General features: G+C 45.5%; 1 protein-coding gene across 4 annotated transcripts; it reads right to left on the bottom strand.

Annotated features, from left to right (window-relative positions):
- Nucleotides 1-828: 828 nt before the first annotated feature.
- On the bottom strand, nt 829-26,210 carry LOC138741235 (NF-kappa-B inhibitor zeta-like). Of its 4 annotated transcripts, XM_069894990.1 has the most exons (12): nt 26,193-26,210; nt 25,106-25,497; nt 23,638-23,738; nt 22,759-22,786; nt 22,604-22,668; nt 17,743-18,398; nt 10,877-10,982; nt 7,938-8,084; nt 7,759-7,819; nt 7,451-7,617; nt 5,604-5,711; nt 829-2,374 (listed from the first exon to the last, which is right to left on the bottom strand). In XM_069894990.1, exons 2-12 carry the CDS (start codon nt 25,113-25,115, stop codon nt 2,357-2,359), a joined length of 1,467 nt encoding a protein of 488 aa, XP_069751091.1. In that variant the 5' UTR covers nt 25,116-25,497; nt 26,193-26,210; the 3' UTR covers nt 829-2,356. The 4 variants fall into 4 exon arrangements, with proteins under 4 accessions (XP_069751091.1, XP_069751092.1, XP_069751090.1 ...); XM_069894991.1 differs by lacking the exon at nt 26,193-26,210 and having other exon boundaries at nt 25,031-25,557; XM_069894989.1 differs by lacking the exon at nt 26,193-26,210 and having other exon boundaries at nt 25,106-25,557.
- Between the last annotated feature and the right edge of the window lie 319 nt (nt 26,211-26,529).

Raw genomic sequence — 26,529 nt, 5'->3', positions numbered from 1 at the left:
TTAGGGAGATGTATGAACATTCAGGGAATGCAAGAATACTGATGAAGAGAACAAAAGAACATAGCTTGTTCCTACACACTATTGCCACAGAATATTTTATTCTACTACCAACCAATTGTGAATATTTATTGTTTATTTTTCTCTTTATAACTATCCCTGGTTTTATTCTCATGTTAATTGTTGTTTGTGTGTTTTATGTACGTACCCAGAAAGCTGCAGCAAGTAATACTATAATTGCATCTGTACACTGACTGCATTCTCTTCTTCAGGAGGTGTTGCAAGAGATTATGGAGGAAAAACTCACATAAAATGCTCTTGGATCTCAACCACTTAACAACCAGCTTTGGCAAAATTGGACAAATTCTTTTTCTTTGCTACAGATGAAACTTAATTTGAAGAGGTAGAGATGAATAATTGACTGTCTTTGGTAATAAAGAAGGTAACAAAGGGGAAGGCACACAAATCTACCAGCTGTTATGTTTTGAAATGTACGCATTTTCAATCAACCAAGGTTGAATATCAAGGCATTGCTCAACTACAAAGCAAAGCTAACATTTTGGAGTCATTCTCTGAATGCATCAATAAAAACTGCTGTATAAATCCACGGACAATCACAAGATAAGAAAAAGCATTTGAATTGTAATCCAAAAGCAGATTAACTATCACAAGAAGTGCTTAAAAATAATCCACATGATTAGACTGACAAACACTGGAAAAATGGCAAGCAATCATTTACTGATAAAATATATATTGCTACATAATGCAGCCAATAGTGAAATCTTCACAGAAACCAGCTCATCTCCCATATAACCAACATAGGCCAGGCACTAAAGTTGAAATTGTTTGCTTTTAATTCATCTGTAGTAAGTTTGGTTTTAAAAAGCACATCAAAAGGAAACTCCACCTCATTTTCCAACTTGATGTAACACACTAATTTTGGCACATTGTAACTATAGGAAAGTGCAAAATTCCAATAATCGTGAAGATCAATTCTTTCTCATCACTCATCTTTGCAACCCACCTTTTACAAATACACCTGCCACATCCAGCTACTATAGTGAGATGTTTATTCTACTTACATCAGTCAATTTTCATCAGAGTGAGACAATCTTGGTGAACTTTTTAAATGAGCCAACATTTGGGGTGGCACTATAGATATTCCAGCACCAGCAAGCTGGGCTTGAACCTTGCATTGTCTAAAAGGAGATTATATGTTCTCTGGGTCCTCTGGTTTCCTCTCACCCTCTAAAATGTATGGGCTGAATCCTGCTGTATGTCTAAATTATAAAAATGCTTCCATCTTTCGTTCTGAGTGACTCTTTTAATTCTAACTGCATTTTTGTGTTATGCCTTCAAAAATACATCTTTAGGAACTGATTGCATTGGTGGGTCCAGATGACCAAACAGGGGAAGATTGGCAGATTTCCTTTTCTCAAGAATAACAGGTACCCGTTATGACAATTTGATTATTTCTGAGAATAGATTATTTTGGTAAATTCCAAATATATTTATTTAAATTTAAATTTACAGCTACTAAGGTGGGATTAAATGGGCCAGAGATGGCCACTGTTAATGCAGTAACATAACCACTACACTGATATTCTACATTTGCAAATTTTTACAGAGGTGTGATGGAAAGTGTGCTGACCAGCTACATCACAGTCTAGTATGGGGTCATTAACAGCCACCCAAGTGTAAAGCCCTCTAAAAGGTAGTGGACACAGCCCAGGACATCACAGGCCAAACCCTCCCCACTATTGTGAATATCTACAGGGAACGCTGCTGTCAGAGAGGAGCACCAATCATCAAAGACCCTCACGCTCTGTTCTTGCTGTTACTATCAGGAAAGGGGTAAAGATGCCACAAGACTCGCATCATCAGGTTCAGGAACAGCTGCTACCCCTCCACCATCAGACTCCTCAATGACAAACTCAATCAGGGACTCATTTAAGGATTCTTATTTGTGCACTTTATTGATTTTCTTTTTTTTTTAAATTCTCTTTATATTGCACAGTTTGTTTACATTATCTGTTTACAGTTCTTTGTTTATGTATATGCTGTGTTACAGGTTTTCTTTGCACTACCAATTAGTGGTAATTCTGCCATACCCACAGGAAAAAGAATCTCAAGATTATATGTGAAGTAAGTCACAAAATTCTGTTGACACTGTGGTTGAAGTAAAACCACAAAATGCTGGAGAAGCTCAGTGCCCTTCATGTATGTGATGTCGTGTATGTAGTCTGGCAATAAATCAGAAATCTATTTCTCCATGTGTACATCACAAATCATAACGCAATTTTCTATCATCTGCAACTCAGATTCATGGACTTTTCTTGTTAATTCTTTGACTGTTTCATCAATCTTGCTTGAATTCCTATAAAGCAAAATACCACATTTAGTTCATTCACTATTTAAATTCCTTTGTATAATAGGCATTGATTAAATAGAAATTGATCCCTACGAAAGTAAAACCCTTATCATGGAAAATAAATAGGAAAAAATACAAAAGTCTAAAATTGGCACTCCCTAGCAGTTAGTTTGCCAATCCAAACAACAAGCAATCTCAGTCAACCAGAAAAATCATTTATCTGGCATCTACCAATCCCCAGAACACAACTGTGGCTTGTTCAACTTCCATTTGGAAATTCACCAACAGAATTAATTTCGGAAACAGACATGAGGGAACATTATCAAATGCAGCATTCAATGCATACAACTAGATAAGAATTTTTCTTTAGTGAATAACTTCAGGGGTTAAATAAAGATTTTTTTGAAAGCTACAATGTAAAATTTTCAAAATAAAAAAATCAATACTTTTAGAATTAAAAACAAACATGGCCGTAAACATAAGGTTGAATACAGATGCTTAGCTCAGCCCACACCCACACTGAGTATTGCTTGTGTGTGCAGAAATGTTAGATTTTAACTCTCAGAGAAAAGAAAGCTGCTACAATGAATGAAATCAGCATTCCACTTAAAGGAAAAATGATCTCAGCAATGAGGTTGAAAGTCTGAATTATAGAACATTACAGCACGCAACAGACCCTTCCAACCACAATGATGGTGTCAATCTTTGTAAAATGACAACAGGACTATCTAACGCAGTAGTTCTCAACCTTCATCTTTCCACTCACATACCACTTTAAGTATCTCTATGCCGTAAGTGCTCTGTGATTAGTAAGGGATTGCTTAAGGTGGGATGTGAGTGGGAAAGGAAGGTTGAGATTCACTGCTCTAGACCCAATTGTTATTGAAATATTTTGCTTGAGAAAAATTGCAATTTGCCCATTTCTTTGGAGTTATGAAACTGTGCACATAATGAGTCAATTATTAAAACAGTGGTTCTCAGCCTTTTCCTTCCCACCCATATACCAGCTTAAGCAATCCTTTACTAATCACAGAGCACCTATGGAATAGGGAATACTTAAAGTGGTATGTGAGAAAAAGGTTGAGAACCACTGGACTAATCCTTCGCCCATAGCCCTCTATTTTACTTGCATCCAAAATACATCAACAATTTATTCTAAAAAATGCTATGGCAGCATTCTCATGAACCTCTGCTCAATTCCAGGCAAGCAAAGACAAATTATTCAGCTTTAAAGTATTTTGCCAAGCTTGAAATTAGTGTTGGAAAATCTCATTTACTCACAACTCATATTGCATAGTTAGAAACTAAGAAGTAGAAGCAGGAGGCCATTTCGCCCATTGAGCCAGACTGCATCAGGATTATGTGAACCTCACTTTCAGTCTGGGGAATCAATCCCTTAGTTTAGTGAAAGAGGGGAATTACAATTCTAAGTGAAAGATTATGAGCATTTTTTTTTTGCCTATTGTCTCTAAGAAGAAATGGCATTCTGAAGTTGTTCCAGATAGCAAAATATAGTTAGGTTTTTGCATTGATATACTGCTTAAACAATTAATTTATCTGAATGACTTCTCACCAAGATACATCCAGACTATGAGCAGGTAAATGTTATTAGTAAACAAAAGAAGCATAAACATAGGGGCTTCAATAACTTCAATGAATCCAAAGTTCATTTGGTAACAATTAAATCTAAATTCACTGGGGTTTTGGATGTGGAATAACATAAAATAGGTCTAATATGGTCAATGTTTTAAAGTTCATTGCCTGGTGCAGCACTTCACTTATGAATCTGTACTGCATCTGGTGCTCCTGTTGTGGCCTCCTCCACAATGGATAAACTGGTCACAGACTGTGAGATCGCTTCATTGAGCACTGTGGATTTGTCCGCAGCAATAGCAGGGATCTCGCAGTGGCCACCCATTTCAATTGCCCACCCACATTCCATTGTCTGGTGCATAGCCAGATTGAGACATCCCACAAATTGGAGGAACAACACCCCATATTCCACCTGGGCACCCTCCAACTGGATGGCATTAACATTAGGCCCTTTCAAGCAAAGCTGAGGTTCTCTGCCCTTACGTCGGGAGACTTACATTTCTGAATGCGCCATAGCCAGCTCTGAGGCACCGAATGCAACCCTTCACGGGGAAGTAGAATTGGCAGAGCGCAGCACTCCACCACCCTACTTGAATGTACAGCTGCTGCAAGCAGCCCGCGACCCACCTCCCCACTCACCCCTCTCCCTCTATGACCCCCTCAGGCAGTGGGAGCCGTCAGGGCAGTGGGGGCTGGTGGGAGCCGTCAGGGCAATGGCCTGTACGGGCTGTGACAGCTTCACTAGGCCTCTTCCTGCGCTCAAAACGCGGCAGAGCAATGGCTGTCTTCCCTACCCATAATCCCCCATGCAGCTGGAACAGTTCTGGGAAGCACAGAGTGGTTCCAACTGTGTGGAGGATTATGGGTAGGGAAGACGGCCATTGCTCTGCCACATATTTATGACAGGTGGCACTATGGCATCAATTACCCAGCCTCCATCAGATCTGGAGGGTGTTACGAGGTGCCATTCGACATGAATGCAATTGGAGGAGGCTTTTAGGGCTGCTCTATGAAAGGCAAATTTTAGGTTTTGCCTCCGTGCTTGTATCCGGCCTCCAGGCGGAGGCCTGGCATGAAATGGCCTATCAATTTTACTGGTTTGTTAGCAACCTCTCTCCATCTCTCCTTTCCTTTAACTGTGTGTGTGTGTGTGTGTGTGTGTGTGTGTGTGTGTGTGTGTGTGTGTGTGTGTGTGTGTGTGTGTGTGTCTCTCTCTCTCTCTTTCCTTTTCCCTCTGTCTCCTATCTCACAGCTCTGCATTTACAGAGCCAACCCCATCCCAGTCAATTCTCACCTTTCCTCTCCTGTCCTATCCATGTCCAATTAACAACTTTTGTCTGCCCTGCCCTTTCTTTCCTTCTCCCCAGTCTTTTAATTTAGGTATCTGCCTGCATTTTACTCATAAGAAGGGCTTAGGCCCAAAATGCCAGTTATTTATCTTTACCTCATAGATGCTGCGAGACTTGCTGCGTTCCTCCAGCATTTCTGTGTTTTTACTATTTAGAATATGTAACTCTCACTTAACTGGTTAAAATTATTCTGCTGTGAAAATTACTCAAAATACTACATTTGAGTAATTGAAACACTCAGCCAGATGAAGGCACTAAAATTCATCTAGTGCAGCTCAGTGGATAAAGTGTACCTTGTAACCAATGGCTTTCATTTGATTAACATGATCATAAAGGAAATTCAGAACTTCTGTGTCATTTTCTTCCTCCGCAAAGTGGATGGCATTTCGTCCATTTCTATCCTTTAGGGAACAAATGAAAGGTATCATTCAGATGAAAGACATTCCTCAAGATTTTCCCCTTCCTTCTTCACTTCACTTCCTTTTGAAAGTTGTCCATTTTTCCAATAGGACACCATCAATTTGTGCATGAGGCACGATTCATGTCGGGCCCCAGTCTACTTTACTATCAATACACATGAACAGCATCTCATCAAGGTCTCCAGTTTGATATCTCAATCCATAAGATAGAGGAGCAGAAGGTGGCCATTTGGCCCATCAAGCTGCTCTGCCATTCATCATGAACTGCCCCATTTCCTCATTCAGCCCCTCTCCTCTGCCTTCTCCCTATAACCTTTGATACCTTGGCTATTCAGATACTTATCAATCTTTTCCTTAATTACACCCATTGACCTGGCCTCCACAGCCACCCATGGTAGCAATTTCCAGAGGTTCACTCTCTGGCTAAAGAAATTCCTCGACATCTGTTTCAAATGGGCACCTTTCAATCCTGAAATTGTGCCCTCTTGTCCAAGACTCCCCTACCATGGGAAACAGCTTTGCCACATCTACTCTGACCAGGCCTTTCAACATTCAAAATGCTTCTCTGAGGTCTCCCTTCATTCTTCTGATCTCCAAGAAGTATAGTCCAAGAGCTGTGAAATGCTCCTCATATGCTAATCCCTTCATTCTAGGAATCATTCTTGTAAATCTTCTCTGAACTTTTTCCAATGCCAGCACATACTTTCTTAAATATGGATCCCCAAATGGTACCATGTACTGCAAGTGAAGTCTCACCAATGCTTTATAAAGCCGCAACATCACATCACTCCGTTTATACCCTATTCCTCCAGATATGAATGACAACATCGCCTTGTAGGTTTGCTTTGTATACATGAGCAAGATTATTTACCTTAAATTGTCTTTATTGCATAATTATACACACAATGAACTACTGAGTATCAAATGCCTTTATCCATTCAATTAACAGGAATCAAAGGATAATTTTGGCCTCTTGCATTGTCCCATCAAGATTTTCAGGACATGGTTCTTTATCCCTACGGTAATCTTCTGAAATGTCATTCCTTTTTTTTAAAAAAATCCCCTTTGAAGAATTCTTTCAACACAACCCTTTTAACTTAGCCTTTTGGTCCTCACCTTTTGTATGGGGATGTCAAATTTTGTATCTACCTTATCAAAAGACAAGGTGTTACAAAAATGTGTACTGTACTACATCCCAGCTGTTAAGTTAGATTTACAAGGTGTAAAATTACAATATTATTGTTAAATTGTAATCATAATAAATACTTGATTATTGAGAGATAACAAATATGGTTTCTTGCTCCATCCATGATGTTTACTTAATAAGTTAATTCCATGAATGCACTGAGACCTATGAGGTGCTTTGCCATTCAAACCATGCCTGATACATTTTTCCCCTCCACCCTATTCTCCTGCCTTCTCCCCATAACCTTTGACACCCTGACTAATCAAGAACTCACCAACATCCGCTTTGATCTATCCAATGATGTAGCCTCCGCAGCAGTCTTGCGGCAACTGATCCCATAGATTCAACACCCTCTGGCTGAAACAGAATCCCCTCATCTCTGTTCTCAAGAGATATATTTTAATTCTGAGGATGAGCCTTCTGGTCCTAGACTCTCCCACTGTTGGAAACATCTTCTCCAGGTCCACTCGCCCTTTCAATATTGGGTAGATATAAAAATCTGTCAACTTTTTGTTAAGATGCAACAATGTTATACCTGCATGTAAAGAGATGATCCCATCCTCAGCAAGCATCGTATTCCATCCAGGAGTTGCTCCTTCCTCAATGCCAGGAACCTCTGCATTTCGCTGCCCATCTCATAGTTATCAAACTCCTGTACCGTTGCAATGTGAGCCAACACTACGTAGTGCAACGGGGTCAGATCTTTTGACCAAACATAATGACTTGTTACTCATGATTGCTAAAACTGGTCATTGCTAAATGCACATACATTTTGACAGTTGTTTTTAAATCCAAGCTGACTAGACATTACAGTCACAGAAGATAGGCGAATCTAAAACTTACAATTCTTGTCCCTGGCATCCATGTCAACCTCTGTTCCATTCTTCAGGATCTTCTCTATCACCTGCAAAAATTAAAAATGACATCATTGCTGGATAAATGCAGCAGGGGCTGTAGGTAATGTGGACGTGCAAGGTTTTTCCAAGGAACAGCACAGAACTACCGACTTCTTCTTGACATACCTGTAACACGTGAAGGAACCCATTCTCTGCACAAATATGGACAGGGGTCTTCCCTTCAAAATCCCTTTCATTGATCCAAGCCCCCAGTGAAATGAGATCATTGACCATCAAGTGCTGGTTTTGTCCTGCAGCCAAGTGTAATGCAGTCTGTGCAAACAAAAAGAGTAGAATCACCATACTTAGAGCGAGCTCTAAATGACTCTCCCTCTCAGAAGAGTTTCCATTTCACTGACTCTCAATGATAGAAAAATCACTGCCCTCCCATAGAGTTTTTTTAACAACTGAAATACAGTGAAACTCCTGGTATCTGGCACCTACGGAGATTGCTAGATGCCAGATAAGTGAATTTTCCAGTTCCTTGAGATTGCGCAGTGCGTGATTAGTGAACTAACAGCAAGGTGTGCCAATTTTAAATTCCGTATTTTTTAACCTATTTATTTTCTTTTTTTTTTGCTGGTTACTTAAGGCTGCCGATTGCTTGAATTCTGGATAACAGGGGTTTTACTCTACTTTCACCATTAAGTTAAAACACTTGCAAATAATTTGAGATCATAGAGTCACAGAAGCATACAGAGTGAAAACAGGTCCTCAAGCCCAACCCACACTAGACCCACCTGCCTGCATTTGGCTCATATCCCTCTAAACCAATCCTTTCCATGCATAATTTCAATTTTTTTTATTGACCATTGCAAGACTACCTGCCTCAACCATCCACTCCAGTGGTCCATTCCAAGCACTCATCATCCTCTTGATGCTTTCAATCAGCACTCATGTGAATACATAGTCTTGTATTATTCAGAGAGGTTGTTGGTTCAGTTATTAAGCTCTTGAATTACTGCTGAAGCCTCATTATTGACATTGTGATTTTCCCATGCTATCATTTCACGAGGCACTCCCTCTCTCTCTGCACAGAATCCCTCTTCTATATGATTTCAAACTTCATAAGTATCCGCACCAGATTTTATGCTCAAATTACTGCCACAATTCAGAACATATTTGAGGAAATGTTCAGTGATACAGACAATCATTTGATCTGTTCCGTGTAGCTAACATGACATTCTGGAAAGTCATGCAACTATTCTTGGAAAAATATTTCTTACTTTATGTGTAAAGCTCAGTTTACACATAAACTGCAGATTGCATGAAAGACATGTTTAATGGAAAACTTACTGTAATTAAAACAATGTTATTGTCTAGATACAAACCTACTTCAAATGCAAAAACAGAGTCATAGAGGGTGGAATTAAGACCTTGAGTCTCTCTTCCCTAAGCCAGCCACACCAGTCCCACCTGGCTGCATTTGGCCCATATCCCTCTAAATTCATCCTATCCATGTATTTGTCCAAATGTTTCCTAAACATTGCAATAGTACTTGCCTCAAGTCTCTCCTCCAGGAGCCTATTCCATACACTCACCACCCTCTGGGTAAAAAAGTTACCCCTCAGGTTCGTATTAAACCTCTCCCCCTCACCTTAAACCCATGTCCTCTGGTTACTGATAGCATTTACCTGATCTATTATGATCTTGTAGACCTCTGCAAGATCACCCCTCACTTTCAAAATAAAGCCCTAGCCTTCTCAACCAATCCTGTATAGCTCAGGCACCTCTCCACCCCCCCCCCCACCCACCCCCCCCACAAGTCCTGGCAACCATCTCAAAAATTTTATCTGTACCATCTCTAACTTGACAACATCTTTCCTGCAGCACGGTGACTGTACACAAAACTCTAAATGAGGCCTCACCAACATAATATACATCTACAACATGACCTCCCAATAGCCATACTCAATACACTGAGTCATGAAAGCCTAAAGTTCAAGATACAATTGTGACTTTACCAAATAATTACATTTTCTATTCATTTAGAACCACAAAACCATACAGCACAGAAACAGGCCCCCTTCAGCCCTTCTAGTTTGTGCTGAACCATTTTTTTTGTTGCCTAGACCCAATGAACTGCATCAGTCCATAGGCCTCCATACCTCTCACATCCATGTACCTGTCAAAATTCCTCTTAACTGTTAAAATTGAGTCCGCATTCACCACTTCAGATGTTAGCTTGTTCCACACTCCCATCACTCTCTGTGTGAAGTTCCCCCTAAACGGTTCCCCCTTCACCCTTAACCCATATGCTCTTGTTTGAATCTCACCCACACAATGGAAAAAGCCTACCTACATTTACTCTGTCTAGCCCCCTCAAAATTTGAAATACCCCTATCAAATCATCCCTCATATTTCTATGCTCCAGGGAATAAAGTCCTCATCTGTATAACCTTTCCCTGTAACTCAGTTCCTGAAGTTCGGGCAACATCCTAGTAAATCTTCTCTGCACTCTTTCTATGATATCTTTCCTGTAGTTAGGTGACCAAAACTACACATAATACTCCAAATATGGCCTCACCAATGTCTTATACAACTTTACTATAACATCCAGCTCCTATGCTCAATATTTTGATTTATGAAGGCCAAGATGCCAAAAGGTCTTTATACAACCCTATCCACCTGTGCCACCACTTCCAGGGAATTATCTGTATTCCCAGGTCCCTCTGTTCTACCACACTCCTCAGTGCCCTACCATTCACCGTTTACGTCCTTTCATGGTTTGTCCTTCTAAAATGTAACACCTCACATTCGTCTGCATTAAATTCCATCTGACATTTTTCCAGCTGGTCTAGATCCCTCTGCGAGCTTTAAAAACCTTCTTCGCTGTCCACAATGCCTGCAATCTTAGTGTCATTTACCACATTATCATCCAGATCATTGATATAGATGACAAACAACATTGGTCCCAGCACTGATCCCGAGGTACCCCACTAGTCACAGGCCTAGAGGTGTGCCATTTATGTCATTTATTTAATCTCAGATACATTAACAAAAGAAGCCAGCAAGATCATTTTGGGAAGATAAAATACATTACAGAACTTTTCAAAATTACTTACTTGACCTTTGGAATTCTTTGTGTCAATTCTACTCATACAAGACATCCTACAGGCTAAGCCATAAGCTAGAGCCCTCTTTCCGTGAATGGCAGCATAATGTAGCAATCTATTGGAATAAAAATATATATAGGGTAGTCAGGTCTGTTAACAAGGCTGAAAGGCATAAAAGAAATTCAATAACCCAAATAAATTTGTTTTTGTACAGGAGTCTTTCTAGTTTAGATTGAAAAATATTAATGCATAAATACAGCTTTGTTAATGTTCATGCTAAGATAGGTTCAGATACCCAAAGTCAGTTGCGGGGGGGGGGGGGGGGGAAGAATGTGTGTTGCTTGGCAACAACAGCCAAGATGAAAACCCACTAGCCCTGACCAAGGATAGCGAGAGGCTCCTTAGCATGATTTTAAAATACAACCCTTCGGATGACCCGTTACTCAAAAGCCATTCAATGCACAATTGCGTTTCCTACAGGAATCATCCAATCTGAAGGAAATTTCAGAATTCACTAGACAACCAGAATTTTTCTTCCTGAACACTTAGTGTGTATTTTATGGATTACAGGCCGCTGATCATGAACATCATCTTAAATTTTTCCTAACGTGTTCCATTTTTTAAGCTATAACCTATTTTTGTGATTTCATGCCATATTTTTAAGTCTACTTCAAGCGTACAAAACCATCAAGTGCATCATGACATTGAATATTCATTTTCTGAATTCACACTTGGATGTCGTCCCTGTTGATCTTGGTACAGTCAATGATGAACATGGAGAAAGATTTCACTAGGCCATTGCGACCATGGAAAAGTGCTATCAGGGCAAGTGAACGCCATCATTGCTGGCTGACTATTATTGGACACTGACATGAGAGGTACAGGATGCTGAGTACAAACAAAAATTATCAGTAAAATATTTTTAGGTAACACTGAAACTTTGTTAAAAAGCGATTCGTTAATCTGTGGAATCACTTATAGCGTGGGTGTCTGTGGACCCAAAACTGCTAAGGAGTGGGCTGATGACAATCAGCCGGTGACCCAACTCCCCACACCTGGCAGCCACTTCCCTGCTGCCCCTGCCGCCGGCGTGGGACTTCGGGGCAGGGGCGGCCGGCGTGGGACTTCGGGGCAGGGGCGGCCGGCGTGGGACTTCGGGGCAGGGGCGGCCGGCGTGGGACTTCGGGGCAGGGGCGGCCGGCGTGGGACTTCGGGGCAGGGGCGGCCGGCGTGGGACTTCGGGGCAGGGGCGGCCGGCGTGGGACTTCGGGGCAGGGGCGGCCGGCGTGGGACTTCGGGGCAGGGGCGGCCGGCGTGGGACTTCGGGGCAGGGGCGGCCGGCGTGGGACTTCGGGGCAGGGGCGGCCGGCGTGGGACTTCGGGGCAGGGGCGGCCGGCGTGGGACTTCGGGGCAGGGGCGGCCGGCGTGGGACTTCGGGGCAGGGGCGGCCGGCGTGGGACTTCGGGGCAGGGGCGGCCGGCGTGGGACTTCGGGGCAGGGGCGGCCGGCGTGGGACTTCGGGGCAGGGGCGGCCGGCGTGGGACTTCGGGGCAGGGGCGGCCGGCGTGGGACTTCGGGGCAGGGGCGGCCGGCGTGGGACTTCGGGGCAGGGGCGGCCGGCGTGGGACTTCGGGGCAGGGGCGGCCGGCGTGGGACTTCGGGGCAGGGGCGGCCGGCGTGGGACTTCGGGGCAGGGGCGGCCGGCGTGGGACTTCGGGGCAGGGGCGGCCGGCGTGGGACTTCGGGGCAGGGGCGGCCGGCGTGGGACTTCGGGGCAGGGGCGGCCGGCGTGGGACTTCGGGGCAGGGGCGGCCGGCGTGGGACTTCGGGGCAGGGGCGGCCGGCGTGGGACTTCGGGGCAGGGGCGGCCGGCGTGGGACTTCGGGGCAGGGGCGGCCGGCGTGGGACTTCGGGGCAGGGGCGGCCGGCGTGGGACTTCGGGGCAGGGGCGGCCGGCGTGGGACTTCGGGGCAGGGGCGGCCGGCGTGGGACTTCGGGGCAGGGGCGGCCGGCGTGGGACTTCGGGGCAGGGGCGGCCGGCGTGGGACTTCGGGGCAGGGGCGGCCGGCGTGGGACTTCGGGGCAGGGGCGGCCGGCGTGGGACTTCGGGGCAGGGGCGGCCGGCGTGGGACTTCGGGGCAGGGGCGGCCGGCGTGGGACTTCGGGGCAGGGGCGGCCGGCGTGGGACTTCGGGGCAGGGGCGGCCGGCGTGGGACTTCGGGGCAGGGGCGGCCGGCGTGGGACTTCGGGGCAGGGGCGGCCGGCGTGGGACTTCGGGGCAGGGGCGGCCGGCGTGGGACTTCGGGGCAGGGGCGGCCGGCGTGGGACTTCGGGGCAGGGGCGGCCGGCGTGGGACTTCGGGGCAGGGGCGGCCGGCGTGGGACTTCGGGGCAGGGGCGGCCGGCGTGGGACTTCGGGGCAGGGGCGGCCGGCGTGGGACTTCGGGGCAGGGGCGGCCGGCGTGGGACTTCGGGGCAGGGGCGGCCGGCGTGGGACTTCGGGGCAGGGGCGGCCGGCGTGGGACTTCGGGGCAGGGGCGGCCGGCGTGGGACTTCGGGGCAGGGGCGGCCGGCGTGGGACTTCGGGGCAGGGGCGGCCGGCGTGGGACTTCGGGGCAGGGGCGGCCGGCGTGGGACTTCGGGGCAGGGGCGGCCGGCGTGGGACTTCGGGGCAGGGGCGGCCGGCGTGGGACTTCGGGGCAGGGGCGGCCGGCGTGGGACTTCGGGGCAGGGGCGGCCGGCGTGGGACTTCGGGGCAGGGGCGGCCGGCGTGGGACTTCGGGGCAGGGGCGGCCGGCGTGGGACTTCGGGGCAGGGGCGGCCGGCGTGGGACTTCGGGGCAGGGGCGGCCGGCGTGGGACTTCGGGGCAGGGGCGGCCGGCGTGGGACTTCGGGGCAGGGGCGGCCGGCGTGGGACTTCGGGGCAGGGGCGGCCGGCGTGGGACTTCGGGGCAGGGGCGGCCGGCGTGGGACTTCGGGGCAGGGGCGGCCGGCGTGGGACTTCGGGGCAGGGGCGGCCGGCGTGGGACTTCGGGGCAGGGGCGGCCGGCGTGGGACTTCGGGGCAGGGGCGGCCGGCGTGGGACTTCGGGGCAGGGGCGGCCGGCGTGGGACTTCGGGGCAGGGGCGGCCGGCGTGGGACTTCGGGGCAGGGGCGGCCGGCGTGGGACTTCGGGGCAGGGGCGGCCGGCGTGGGACTTCGGGGCAGGGGCGGCCGGCGTGGGACTTCGGGGCAGGGGCGGCCGGCGTGGGACTTCGGGGCAGGGGCGGCCGGCGTGGGACTTCGGGGCAGGGGCGGCCGGCGTGGGACACTCTGACGTATATGCATCTGTTCCGTGACTCGGCCGTAATGCGATATGAAATCTTGGACCCAAACTACCACATTCTAATGAGGTTTTACTGTAGTTCATCTAACACAGTGTGTTGGTATCATTACATGATTAAACATGCTAAATTCAATAAAAGTCAATTTAATGTTTCTTCCTGTGTGATATGGAAAATATGAAATTATCTTTCTGTTCAGCTTGAAGTTGTCTATCATAATCCCCAATTTGTTTTCAGGAAGCAAACCTTTTGAAAAAAGTTGTTATCATCTCAAATGCTGGGTTTGCTACCAGTCACTCATTTGGAGAAATGTAACATAATGCACTTGCCAAATGCACGTCAACAACCCACATTTCATTATAGGACAACAGAACAAGGAAGTTGACCCGAATCCAAGTACTAACAGGTTATCAAGGCCTGACTGTGCAAAAACAAATAGGGAAAAATCCTGGGAATAATAAACTGGTGAGTCTTACATCAGTGGTGTGCAAACAATTGGAGTGGATTTTTAAGGATAGGATCCATGAGCAATGAAGAACAGTCCACTCAAGGATAATCAGCACATATTTGTGAAGTTAAGGTCATGCCTCACGAGCCTAATTGAGTTTTTTGAGGAGGTAACAGAAGAAATTAATGAGGGTGGGGTGGTAGATGTGATCTATATGGATTTTAGTAAAGCATTTGACAAGGTTCCCCATGAAACTCGTTCAAAAAGTCATGAGGCATGGAATCCATCTTGGCTGTGTGGATAAAAAGTTGGCTTGTGTGTGGAAAGCTGAGAGTAGTAGTGGATGTAAAGAATTCTGCCTGGAGATCAGTGATTAGTGGAGCTCTGCATGTTTCTGTTTTGGGACCCCTGCTCTTTGTGATATTTATAAATGACCTAGATGAAGGGGCAGAAGGATAGGTCAGCAAGTTTGCAGATACATAGGTTGGAAGAGTCACTGTTGGTGCTGAAGTTTGTTGTAGGTTACAAAAGGATATAGACAGGATGCAAAGTTTGGCAGAAAAGTGGAAGGTGGATTTCAATCTGGATAAGTGTGAGGTGATGCATTTTGGAAAGACAAAGAAGGCTGAGTACAGTGCTAATGTTTGCTTACTTAAGAGTGTAGATAAACAGAGGGACCTTGGGGTCCAAATCCATAAATCTCTCAAGGTCACTGTGCATGTTGATAGGATAGTTAAGAAGGCCTATGGAATATTGGGCTTCATTAATAGGGGAATTGAGTTCAAGAGAGGTCATGTTGCAACTCTGCTCCTCTGGTGGGATCACACTTAAAACATTGTGTTTAATTCTGGTCACTTCATTCAGAACAGAAGCTATGGAGAGGGTACAGAGGAGATTTACCAGGATGTTGTCTGGATTAGAAAATGTCATATGAAGCAAGGTTATCAGAGCTGTGACTTTTCTCTTTGGAGTGAAGAAGGATCAGAGGAGACTTAGAGGTCTACAAGATTCTGGGAGACATGGTGGAGAGTCAGTGTCTTTTTCCCCAGGGAAGGAACAACAAACACCAGAGGACACATGTTCAAAGCAAAAGGAGAGATGTTTAGGGGAGACATCAGGGGCAAGTTCTTTTAAAATAAAAAAAACAGTTGTGGTGCCTGGAATGCCTTGCCAGGAATGGGAGTGGAGGCTGAAATATTAGGGGCACATGGATGAAAGAAAATTAGTTAAGAGGCATGAAGGGTTCAGTACTTTTAGGTATATATGGTTTGGTCAAAGGACCTGCACTGTACTGTAGTGTTCTATGTCAGTGGTTCTCTACCTTTTTTTTTCTACTCACATACCACTTTAAGTATTAAAGTATTACATACACCTATTACATAGGTGCTCTGTGATTAGTAAGGGATTGTTTAAGCTGGTATGCGTGTGGATAGAAAAAGGTTGAGAGCCAATGTTTTAATCATACCTAACTGACTCATTACTCTAAAGGAAATGGGCCAATGACAATTTTTCTCAAGCAAAATATTTCAGTAACAATTGGGTCTATAGCAGTGATTCTCAACCTCCCCTTCCCACTCACATGCCACCTTAAGCAATTCCTTACTAATCACAGAGAATCAATGGCATAGGGATTACTTAAAGTGGTATGTGAGTGGAAAGAAAAAAGTTGAGAACCACCGCGCTGTACTTTTGGTATGCGTCTGAGGAGATTTGGCATGTCACTGGAGACTTTTGTAAACTTTTACAGGTGTACCGTGGAGAGTATTCTGACTGGTTGGAGGTGCCAAATCTCAGGACAAGAATAAACTCCAGAGGGTTGTTAACTTGGCCTGTGACATCACAGGCACCAGACTTCACTCCATCGAGGACATCTTTCTGAGACAGTGTCTTAAGAAAGCAGCCTCTATCCTCAAAAGGTGATTTCAGGTAGCCAGAATACCCAAATGTAAAGCTGCCTAAATTACCCGAATGCGGCTGTTGGGTGAAAGTGGATAACCTGGCCCCAAGGAGCATTATCTGTGTTCGAGCACTCCCACCACCTAGCCATACCCTCTTCAATTTGCTACCTTTGGGGAAAAAGGTACAGGAGTCTAAAGACTATCATTCAATGGCGCAAGGACAGCTTCTTCCCCATCAGATTCCTGAATAATCAATAATCTTATGAACCAAAGACACTGCCTTACTTCTCCTGTACTATTATTATATTTTTCTTACAGTGATGTTGTAAGATGCTACAAAATGAATGTACAACTACGACGCTGCCACAAAACACTGAATTTCAAGACTTGTTCATGACAATAAATTCTGATTCTGAAATGGTAGTAAAACACAAAAGTCTGCAGATGCTGTTATTGTAATAAAAACAGAATTTTTTTTTAAGGAACTCAGCAGGTCACAACTTCAGAATTGAAGGGCATCCACTTAGAACAGAGACACAGAGGAATTTACCAGTGTGGTAAATCTGTAGAATTTGTTGCCACAGCTGGTTGTAGAGGCCAAGTAATTGGGTGTATTAAAGGCATAGATTGGTAGTTTCTTGTTTATCCAGGGCATTAAAGGTTATGGAGAGAAGGCCGGGCAGTGAGGCTGAATGAGAAAATGGAACAGCTCGTGTTTAAATAGTGGGGCTGATTCAATGGGCTGAATAGCTTATTTCTGCTCCTGTGCCTTCTGGTATTGCAAAGTCGATAGGAGGTAAAGATATATAACCCATGTTTTGAACCTGAGCCCTTTGAGACCTGCTAACTACCTCTAGCATTTCTGTTTTATTAGTGTCAAATAGTAGATAGTTAAAATTTTGCATTAGATAAATTTATACTAATGAGTATTGCATGGTTAAATCAACATTCACAAATCACTGACATTCAACTGGAATTTTTTTGTAACAATAATATCTACTAAAATAACATTTGACTAGGCAAGGCAACAATTTTTCTATATTTATTGCCACACTACTTTTTATATTGTGGGTAAGAGGCGAGGGGAACTGAGTTGTGTTTGCAATGAGTGGGTAAAATGGCCTTCTGAGCTGAATGATTTTGTCCTTCATCCTCTTATTGCCAATAGTGCCCAACCTCCATAATAATAATGGCTGCTTAACTCACGTATTGCCGTACTTGTCCACTGACAGCAAGTCTTTAGGTGTCAAGGTGATGAGGCTGCTCTCAATCTGCTGCAGTTGAAACTGGAAGAAAGTCAACCCTGAGCTTCTTGGAATATATTGTTTTTGAGAAGCTTCTAGAGGATAGTTAACTTCACCCCAAGAGGATTCGATGATCTGAGTATTACTCAATGCATCCTGACCAAATTCTTTTACATCCAGCAATGGAGAATGAGATAGTTGCTTGGTGGTCTGAAACCTCCAGTGTTGATGACTGAAGAGTATGTCTTTCTCAGTCATATTCCCACAGCACTCAGCTGCAACTGCCACCAAACAGTCCGGTGAATGACACTCTGAACTGGAATAGGATTTGTGAGATGGAGACATTAGATTCCGATGAGCTGCATCGCTCTTGTATAAGTAACCCAGGTGGCATTGAAAGGCTGCATCATCAGTTTGTAGAACAGGATAATGGGTTCTGGGGTTAAAATCTCGGAGACTGACAGGACAGACCTTGGAGCAACCTTGCAAACGATCACCTTCAATTGATCTCTGAATGGGGCACAATTCTCTTTGCTTCAGATCTGTCTCCAAAACTTCCACTAAATCTTCCAAAAGATCTTCAACATTTTTTGGAGGACAAGCATTCATCTTTTTTAACTGGAAAGGCAAACAAAATAAACTATTTATTGATTCAGGAAGGCTACCACAGATTCGAAATTATTCACAACTGAGGTATGTAATAATGGTGCAAATTATATCAACATGAATTGAAAATATACAAATCCACACTATGTGTTTTGTAATTTCTTGAAAATAATGCATAATATTGGGATTTAAACCCCACTAAGTTAATTGAAACATCTGTATTTAACTTAAAAGTTAAAAAAAAACTTGAACAAGTTAATTTTCTAATTAAGTGCAGTGTTACAGTACTATTTCCTTGTCCATAAAGGCTGCCAGATCTGTTGAGCATTTCCAACATTTTTTAAAAAATTAACCTTAACGTCAGAACATTAGGGAATGCCCAGCAAATTAGGCAATGTTAATTGAGAAAGAGAAAATGGATATAAATATTACAAATGGATACTATACAGTAAAACTAGTAGAAAGAGAGGAGAGTTAGATGAAATTGCTAAAATCAATATTGAATCTGGAAGGCTGCAATGCATTCTTAAGATCCTCTTCTTCTTTGGCTTGGCTTCGCGGACAAAGATTTATGGAGGGGGTAAAAGTCCACGTCAGCTGCAGACTCGATTGTGGCCGACAAGACCGATGCGGGACAGGCAGACACGGTTGCAGCGGTTGCAGGGGAAAATTGGTTGGTTGGGGTTGGGTGTTGGGTTTTTCCTCCTTTGTCTTTTGTCAGTGAGGTGGGCTCTGCGGTCTTCTTCAAAGGAGGTTGCTGCCCGCCGAACTGTGAGGCGCCAAGATGCACGGTTTGAGGCGATATCAGCCCACTGGCGGTGGTCAATGTGGCAGGCACCAAGAGATTTCTTTAGGCAGTCCTTGTACCTCTTCTTTGGTGCACCTCTGTCACAGTGGTCAGTGGAGAGCTCGCCATATAACAACATCTTGGGAAGGCGATGGTCCTCCATTCTGGAGACGTGACCCACCCAGCGCAGCTGGATCTTCAGCAGCGTGGACTCGATGCTGTCGGCCTCTGCCATCTTGAGTACTTCGATGTTAGGGATGAAGTCGCTCCAATGAATTTTGAGGATGGAGCGGAGACAACGCTGGTGGAAGCGTTCTAGGAGCCGTAGGTTATGCCAGTAGAGGACCCATGATTCGGAGCCGAACAGGAGTGTGTGTATGACAACGGCTCTGTATACGCTAATCTTTGTGAGGTTTTTCAGTTGGTTGTTTTTCCAGACTCTTTTGTGTAATCTTCCAAAGGCGCTATTTGCCTTGGAGAGTCTGTTGTCTATCTCGTTGTCGATCCTTGCATCTGATGAAATGGTGCATCCGAGATAGGTAAACTGGTTGACCGTTTTGAGTTTTGTGTGCCCGATGGAGATGTGGAGGGGCTGGTAGTCATGGTGGGGAGCTGGCTGATGGAGGACCTCCGTTTTCTTCAGGCTCTCTTCCAGGCCAAACATTTTGGCAGTTTCCGCAAAACAGGACGTCAAGCGCTGAAGAGCTGGCTCTGAATGGGCAACTAAAGCGGCATCGTCTGCAAAGAGTAGTTCACGGACAAGTTTCTCTTGTGTCTTGGTGTGTGCTTGCAGGTGCCTCAGATTGAAGAGACTGCCATCCGTGCGGTACCAGATGTAAACAGCGTCTTCAATGTTGAGGTCTTTCATGGCTTGGTTCAGCATCATGCTGAAGAAGATTGAAAAGAGGGTTGGTGCGAGAACACAGCCTTGCTTCACACCATTGTTAATGGAGAAGGGTTCTTAAGATCTACCAGTGCAGGAAACCACATGCAGTCAGTGAAAGGTGAAGACAAATGTCAGGGATCTGGAGGCTCCGAGTTACCCCTGAAGACTGAACACAAGGACCACCCATTTCAATTCCCCGTCCCATTTCCTGGTTGACATGTCTATCCATGGTGTCATGCACTGCCAGACTGAGCCCACCCACAAATTGGAGGAACAAAACCTTATCTTCCATTTGGGGACCCTACAATTGGATGGGCTTAATATGGTTGCTGTTAAACCTCACACCCCCACCCCCATCTTTATCCCAGTATTCTTTCTTCAAGTTCTCTCTCTCTCTCTTATCCCCATCTCCTTTCACAGAGCCAAAAATCAATCCTCACCTTTCCTTTTATCATATCTGATTAACACCTTTTGCTTGTTGGTCTGGACTCCTCCCCCTCCCATTCTCTCTCCAGTCTTTATTGAGAGGCCTGCCTGGTTTTTGCTTATACCTTGAAGAACATCTCAGGCCCAAAGCGTTAATAATTTATCTTTATCTCCTATGGACACTACAAGAGCTGCTGAGTTCCTCCAGCATTTCTGTGTTTTCCCTACAATCGCAGCATCTGCAGACTTCCATGTTTCACACAGAGTGGGCTCTGGATATGCATTTCATTTCTCCAATGCAGAGAAAGCCACAAACTACTGGTATGGCAGAAATGAAAGTGATTTTCTTTCACCTGGAGGGATGATTTGGGTTACACTTCTTGTACTATAGTTGAATGGTGAGTTTCTGTTAACAGATGGATGAATGAAGGGGGTTGAAGAGAGAACAGTTTGTTCAGAATGGTAAAAGGAATGAGAAGGCCAGATGACTTTGGAAGTGAAATCTAATTGAAGATTATAGAAATTGTGAAAGATGATCTATTGAATGCAGTGGCTGGTGGGGTGGAAGAAAAGTCTTTTAAGGTTCAGAAAAGAGACATGGACTGATAGAGGACCATGACACCAACGACAGACAAGTAGCCATGGTTAAAGAAGGAAGACAGCTCAGAGCCATCTGTGTAGAATTTCTTCTCATTAAAGCTTGGGAACCAGGGGATGAAAGCAAATATAGCTGTGTTCACTGTGGGAGTCTGTGGGCGGACAATGGAATTTTGTTGCTAAACTGTCACCGGAGATAGACAAGTCAAGTTTTTTGCCAGCTGCTAAGATTGGTGGAGAGGATCACTGGGGTCTCCCTTCCCTCCATCCCTATCAACATGATCTACTGGAATTGTTGTCTGAAGAGGGCACGCAAAATTGTTGAAGACCCGTTCCATCCTGCACGCACCATCTTTCAGCTACTCCCATTGAAAAAGGGATACAGGAGTATCAGAGCCAGCACCTCCAGGCTGAGAAACTGTTCAAGTTCAAATTCAAATTGATTATCATCCAATTGCACAAGTATAACCTGACAAAACAGCGTTCGCCAGTCCTCGGTGCAAAACGCACAATCAGACAGAACACGCATACAGACAAACAATACATATGCAGGGCAAGAATTCAGGTGTACAAATAAATAAAGAGGGGAGTTGGACATGGGCTTTGTAAAGGTGAGGATAGGAGGGAAATTGGCAGCAAAACTAATGCATTTTTGCATTCAGAATTTGAAAGAAGCAGTGTCAATACAGTTAAGAACGTACCAAAAAGAGAGTAGCGGGAAGGGGCCTTAGATGAACTGTGGCAAAGACTATTCTAGTTATTCTGCTAAAAGACAGCCCTTATAGTTCATATGGGAGGGATGGTGAACACAAAGGAAATATCTCTGATAGGGTGATCTGGAGAAAGTGAGTAAGTTTGTGGAGAAGCTTTACAAGGCATGGATGAGCTCAGCCAAGTCAGTAGAAGAACCAGCTGGGCCTTGAATAAAGGGAGAAGCAGAGGGCCCTTGGACTAACTCTGAGCAGGTCTAAAGCCCCTTTCACACTTGCATTCAGTGTCCTGGGATAGGAATGGGGGGTTTGGCCTTTCACACTAGACCACTTCTAACCAGGACACTGAACACTTTCACACTTGCAAGAGTTTATCCTCAGCGTTCAAGTCTGTTCTACCTTCAATGGGAAGTGCCTGCAATGTTGCTGCCTGATCTCAACATCGGCATCTGGGGAGTGTACTAGGGGTTGAGACCAGCAATCCCCGGCAGGAGTTGACGTCATCTGATGTCGGCATTGAGCAGAGTTTGCTTTCACACTTGTCATTTTAAAGACTGATTGGCGTTCGATTCCTGGGATCACTGGCAAGTGTGAAAGGGGCTTAAGCTGTGTATTCTAGTGGCCACACAATGCTTGAGCAGTACTCAGTGAGCCAAGCAGCAACCATAGAAAGAAATGGTCAGTCATCGTTTCAGGTCAGGACCCTTTATTGACACTGGTTAACCATTTCTCTTGAGTTCCTCCAGACTCTCACAGCTTGCTCGTAAATTGCACCATCTACTGTTCTCATGATTTGCTGCATACTGCTTACCCATTTCCTCTGTTCAGCAGAATGTAAACGACCATGTGCCATTTCCTTGACAACACGTTTTCTTCCTGAAATAGAGCCATCAAAAATATAACACACACATTCTTTAAAATAAAAATTGGGCAATTTTCACAAATAAGCTCCTCTGATTCTCTTACCATTGTTAAATTTCCAAGCCACATTAGCCTGCAGGAAAAATGACAATAACTGTCAGACCAAACTAATGCTGAACACTGAATTACTAGACCATTAGGAAAACCTACTAAAAATAATCTGATGACATACTTGAAGGATCTGCTTCTGTTCTGTGTCACTCTTTGACTCCATTAACATTTTGCCCAGCCTCCATACGTTATACAGAGTGAAATACAAAAGTCTGCAGGTGCTGATATTGTAGTAAAAACACAGAAATGATAGAGGAACTCAGCAGGTCTTGTAATGTCCATAGGAGATAAAGATACATTACCAATGATTTGGGACTGAGCTCTACTTCAAGGTACAAGCAAAAGGCAGGCAGGCATCTTAATTAAAGAGTAGAGAGAAAAGGGAGGAGGGCAGTGGAATTGGAGGAATACAAACAGCCAAAAAAATTTAATTGAATATGATAATAGGAAAGGTGAGAATTGATTTTGGCTCTGTGAAAGGGAAAGAGAAAGTGAGAAGGAAGGGGTCAGGGAAGAAAGGGGGGAGGAAATTTCTTAACAGAAATGAAGAAGTCAATGTTAATGGCATCTGGTTGAAGGGTGCACAAATAGAGGATGAGGTGTTGTTCCTCCAATTTGCAGGAGGTCTCAGTCAGGCAGGTTATGAGACAATGGACAGACATGTTGCCAAGGGAATGGGATGGATAGTTGAAATGGATGGCCACTGGGAGATTCTCACTATTGTGAGAAAAAGCAATCTCCCAGTCTGTGCCCAGTGTATCCAATGTAGATGAGACCATAACAGGAGCACTGGATTCAGTCGATGAATTATTGCAAGCTTAAAGTTGGTGAATAGTCAGCAAATAAATGCTTGCTGGAATGGATTCAATGTACCTGATCGTTCTTTGTTTCTTTACCACTGGTCTTGCGATAATTGTGAAGCAGATCCCGGACTGGCAGACGAACTCTTACTCCCAAGTACTTCTTCTGGGTTTCTGTATTTATTTGATCATTATTACCCAAGAGGGGAAAAAAGATTGATTTAAATTACAGCAGACAATCTGGATGCAGTCCTAATAGTCTAAATTCCAAAGTGTCAATGCTTTAAATATTCCTACCACTAAAAATCAGGTACCATTTGGATTAACATCAGACTTGATGGTTACTTATTTGGTTATGAAATAATATTCAGTCATGAATTAATTACTCTTCTTTCGTCTGGCTATCCATCCCACAGGATGATGATGGATATTTTCATTCAGTTTGAGGGGTTTGATATGAGGATACCCCACTCCTCAGAAAGGAACAGTGCATGCATGAATGGATTTAGGTGAGTCGAGGTCCAACCCACCCTCTGGACATACCCTCTCAGATTCAGTGGCATGACGAGGTCCAAGACTGCTGGGGGATGTTCTGTTGCAGTGAATGGCCAGATCAAGCTTCAATGCCAGGGATGTCCCTTCCGTGCTTCACGGCACATTTGTTAGATGGCCTGCTGACCCTACAAAAGGGTTCATCTGCCCTTTGACAGGTGTTGTTTTGCATCCTGCAGGCCGTCTAGCCACTCTGTCATGAATTAACAGGAGTTATGAAATGCATAAAAGGAATCCAAGGGGATGCTCATAAACTGAGAAAGTAAACTCTGGAAATTCAAATTCTTTCAAAAAGCAGAATTATCTACACTAGCCAGGAGTGCTTGAGATCTTCAGACATTGACGAAACCAAAGGAATAAGGATGTGAATGAGGATTGGAAGCTCAGAATAGCTGGGTTGGTGATGTCAGGGAGATTGATGGAGCTGACAGTCAGGGTTCATAGTCTGAAGCTCATCAGGTAAAACTCTGATCTGCCTGAACGAAAGAAAAGAAATTCTGGAAGAATCATCCAGTCAAGTAGCACGTGTGGAAAGAGAAACAAGTTGATCTTCCCTCCCTATAAATGAGAGGCTTTGCCGTTTTTAATGGACTTCAGGATTCCCTAACACATTTTACAGATAAGAAAACATTTCAGATGTGTAGCTCTTGCTGCAGATGTGACGATCAATGTTCCCACAAACAATGGGAAGCAATGTCACCGAGGGTACATTCTTGCTTAGGACACTGGATTAAAACCAAAACTGTACGAGACATTTCAGTTCTGGTATGCAACTTTCCGTCCAGCTCAATTAGTTGAAAGCTCGTGATTTTATTATGCATTAAAAAAGGCAAAGAATATCTGGAGATTTGTCTGCAAAGACCACATCAATTTAACGCTCATTATAAATTGCATAGATTTAACATCGGACATACCTTGAAATCGTTAACGGCCCGATCACAAACCACAACACTTTTTGCAGAAGTTAACAAGCAGTGCAGGAATCTTACCGGCCTGCATCTTATTTGCTGCCGCTGGCGTGGCCTTGGGTTCCAGCGGAGAGATGGCAGGGGAGGCTGGGACTTCTGCGGCGCCCAGTCGCTGGAAACGGCAGCTTCGGCCCGAGCGCTGGACCCCTCGTCTATCCCACGGTCATTGTTCCCTCCCAACGCGCAAGTGACCCCGAGCTCGCTTTGGGGAGCAAGTTTGTATCCTGCTTCACCCAGAGGGCACGTCAGATGCACCGGCGTGTTCGGGGTGGGGAACCCCCACCCTCCTCCTCTCTAATCCAGCACCGGTGCCGGGGGGCGGGGGCCTCTTCATCAGAGAGCTCATTGAGGAGGAGGAGGGATTTGAAATATGACCCTCGGGGATGAGAGCAATTTCCGGGTGTCACGTGCACCTGCTCATTTGCAGGCCCCCAGGGACGAGAAATCAATGATTAACACTAAACACCAAATTTTTAAAAAATTCAACCCCTTACCCCTCCCTCTCCCTACCCCTCCCCCCTCTCCCTCTCCCTCCCCCTCCCTACCCCCCTCCCTACCCCTCTCCCCCCTCTCTCCCCCCTCCCTACCCCTCTCCCCCCTCCCCCTCCCTACCCCTCTCTCCCCCTCCCTACCCCTCTCTCCCCCTCCCTACCCTCCCCCTCCCCCCTCCCCTCTCCCCCTCCCCCCTCCCTACCCTCTCCCCTTTCCTTCCCCTCCCCCCTCCCTACCCCTTCCCCCTCCCTCTCCCCTTTCCTTCCCCTCCCCCCTCCCTACCCCTTCCCCCTCCCCACCCCTTCCCCCTCCCTACCCCTTTCCTTCCCCTTCCCCCTCCCTACCCCTTTCCTTCCCCTCCCCCCTCACTACCCCTACCCTACCCCTTCCCCCTCCCTACCCTCTCCCCCTCCCTCTCCCCTTTCCTTCCCCTCCCCCCTCCCCCCTCCCCCTCCCCTCCTCCCCCTCCCCTCCTCCCCCTCCCCTCCTCCCCCTCCCCCTCCCCCCTCCTCCCCCTCCCCCCTCCTCCCCCTCCCCCTCCCCCCTCCTCCCCCTCCAATTACACCCAATTAACCTATAGCCCCTGTACATTTTGAAGAGTGGAAGGAAACTGAACCTTGGCACTGTAACAGCAACGCTAACTGTGTAGCCATTTGAGTCTGATTATGACTCAAATGTTTTGACACTTGTAGTCATCACAAATGCAAAGTTCAAGATTTACATAATTCAAAGCAAAGAATTGCAGGAGGAACTCAGCCACCCAGACAGCTTCCAAAAGTAAAAATGGTCAGTCAACATTTCAGGACTGGACCACTTTCTGAAGAATAGAAGGAAGTTTCCATCTCATCTTTACCTACTCCTCTACTTAATTTTTCCTGTAGCCGTGCACTACTCGAAGTAAAGACACACACACACACACACACACACACACACAGAGTCAGATATAGCTCTGC

Source organism: Narcine bancroftii, chromosome 8 (genome assembly GCF_036971445.1).
Source record: "Narcine bancroftii isolate sNarBan1 chromosome 8, sNarBan1.hap1, whole genome shotgun sequence".
Taxonomy (NCBI): Eukaryota; Metazoa; Chordata; class Chondrichthyes; order Torpediniformes; family Narcinidae; genus Narcine; species Narcine bancroftii.
Note: the sequence above shows the minus strand (reverse complement) of the source record. Positions and strands in the feature narration are given on the sequence as shown.

What these genes read in the sequence shown, in the direction of transcription:
- LOC138741235 (XM_069894990.1), bottom strand. An exon ending in GTGGACAAGTACGGCAATAC is followed by an intron (nt 10,983 to 17,742) that starts GTGAGTTAAGCA and finishes TTATTCCAATAG; the next exon opens with ATTGCTACATTATGCTGCCA. An exon ending in GGTTCCTTCACGTGTTACAG is followed by an intron (nt 7,820 to 7,937) that starts GTATGTCAAGAA and finishes TAATTTTTGCAG; the next exon opens with GTGATAGAGAAGATCCTGAA.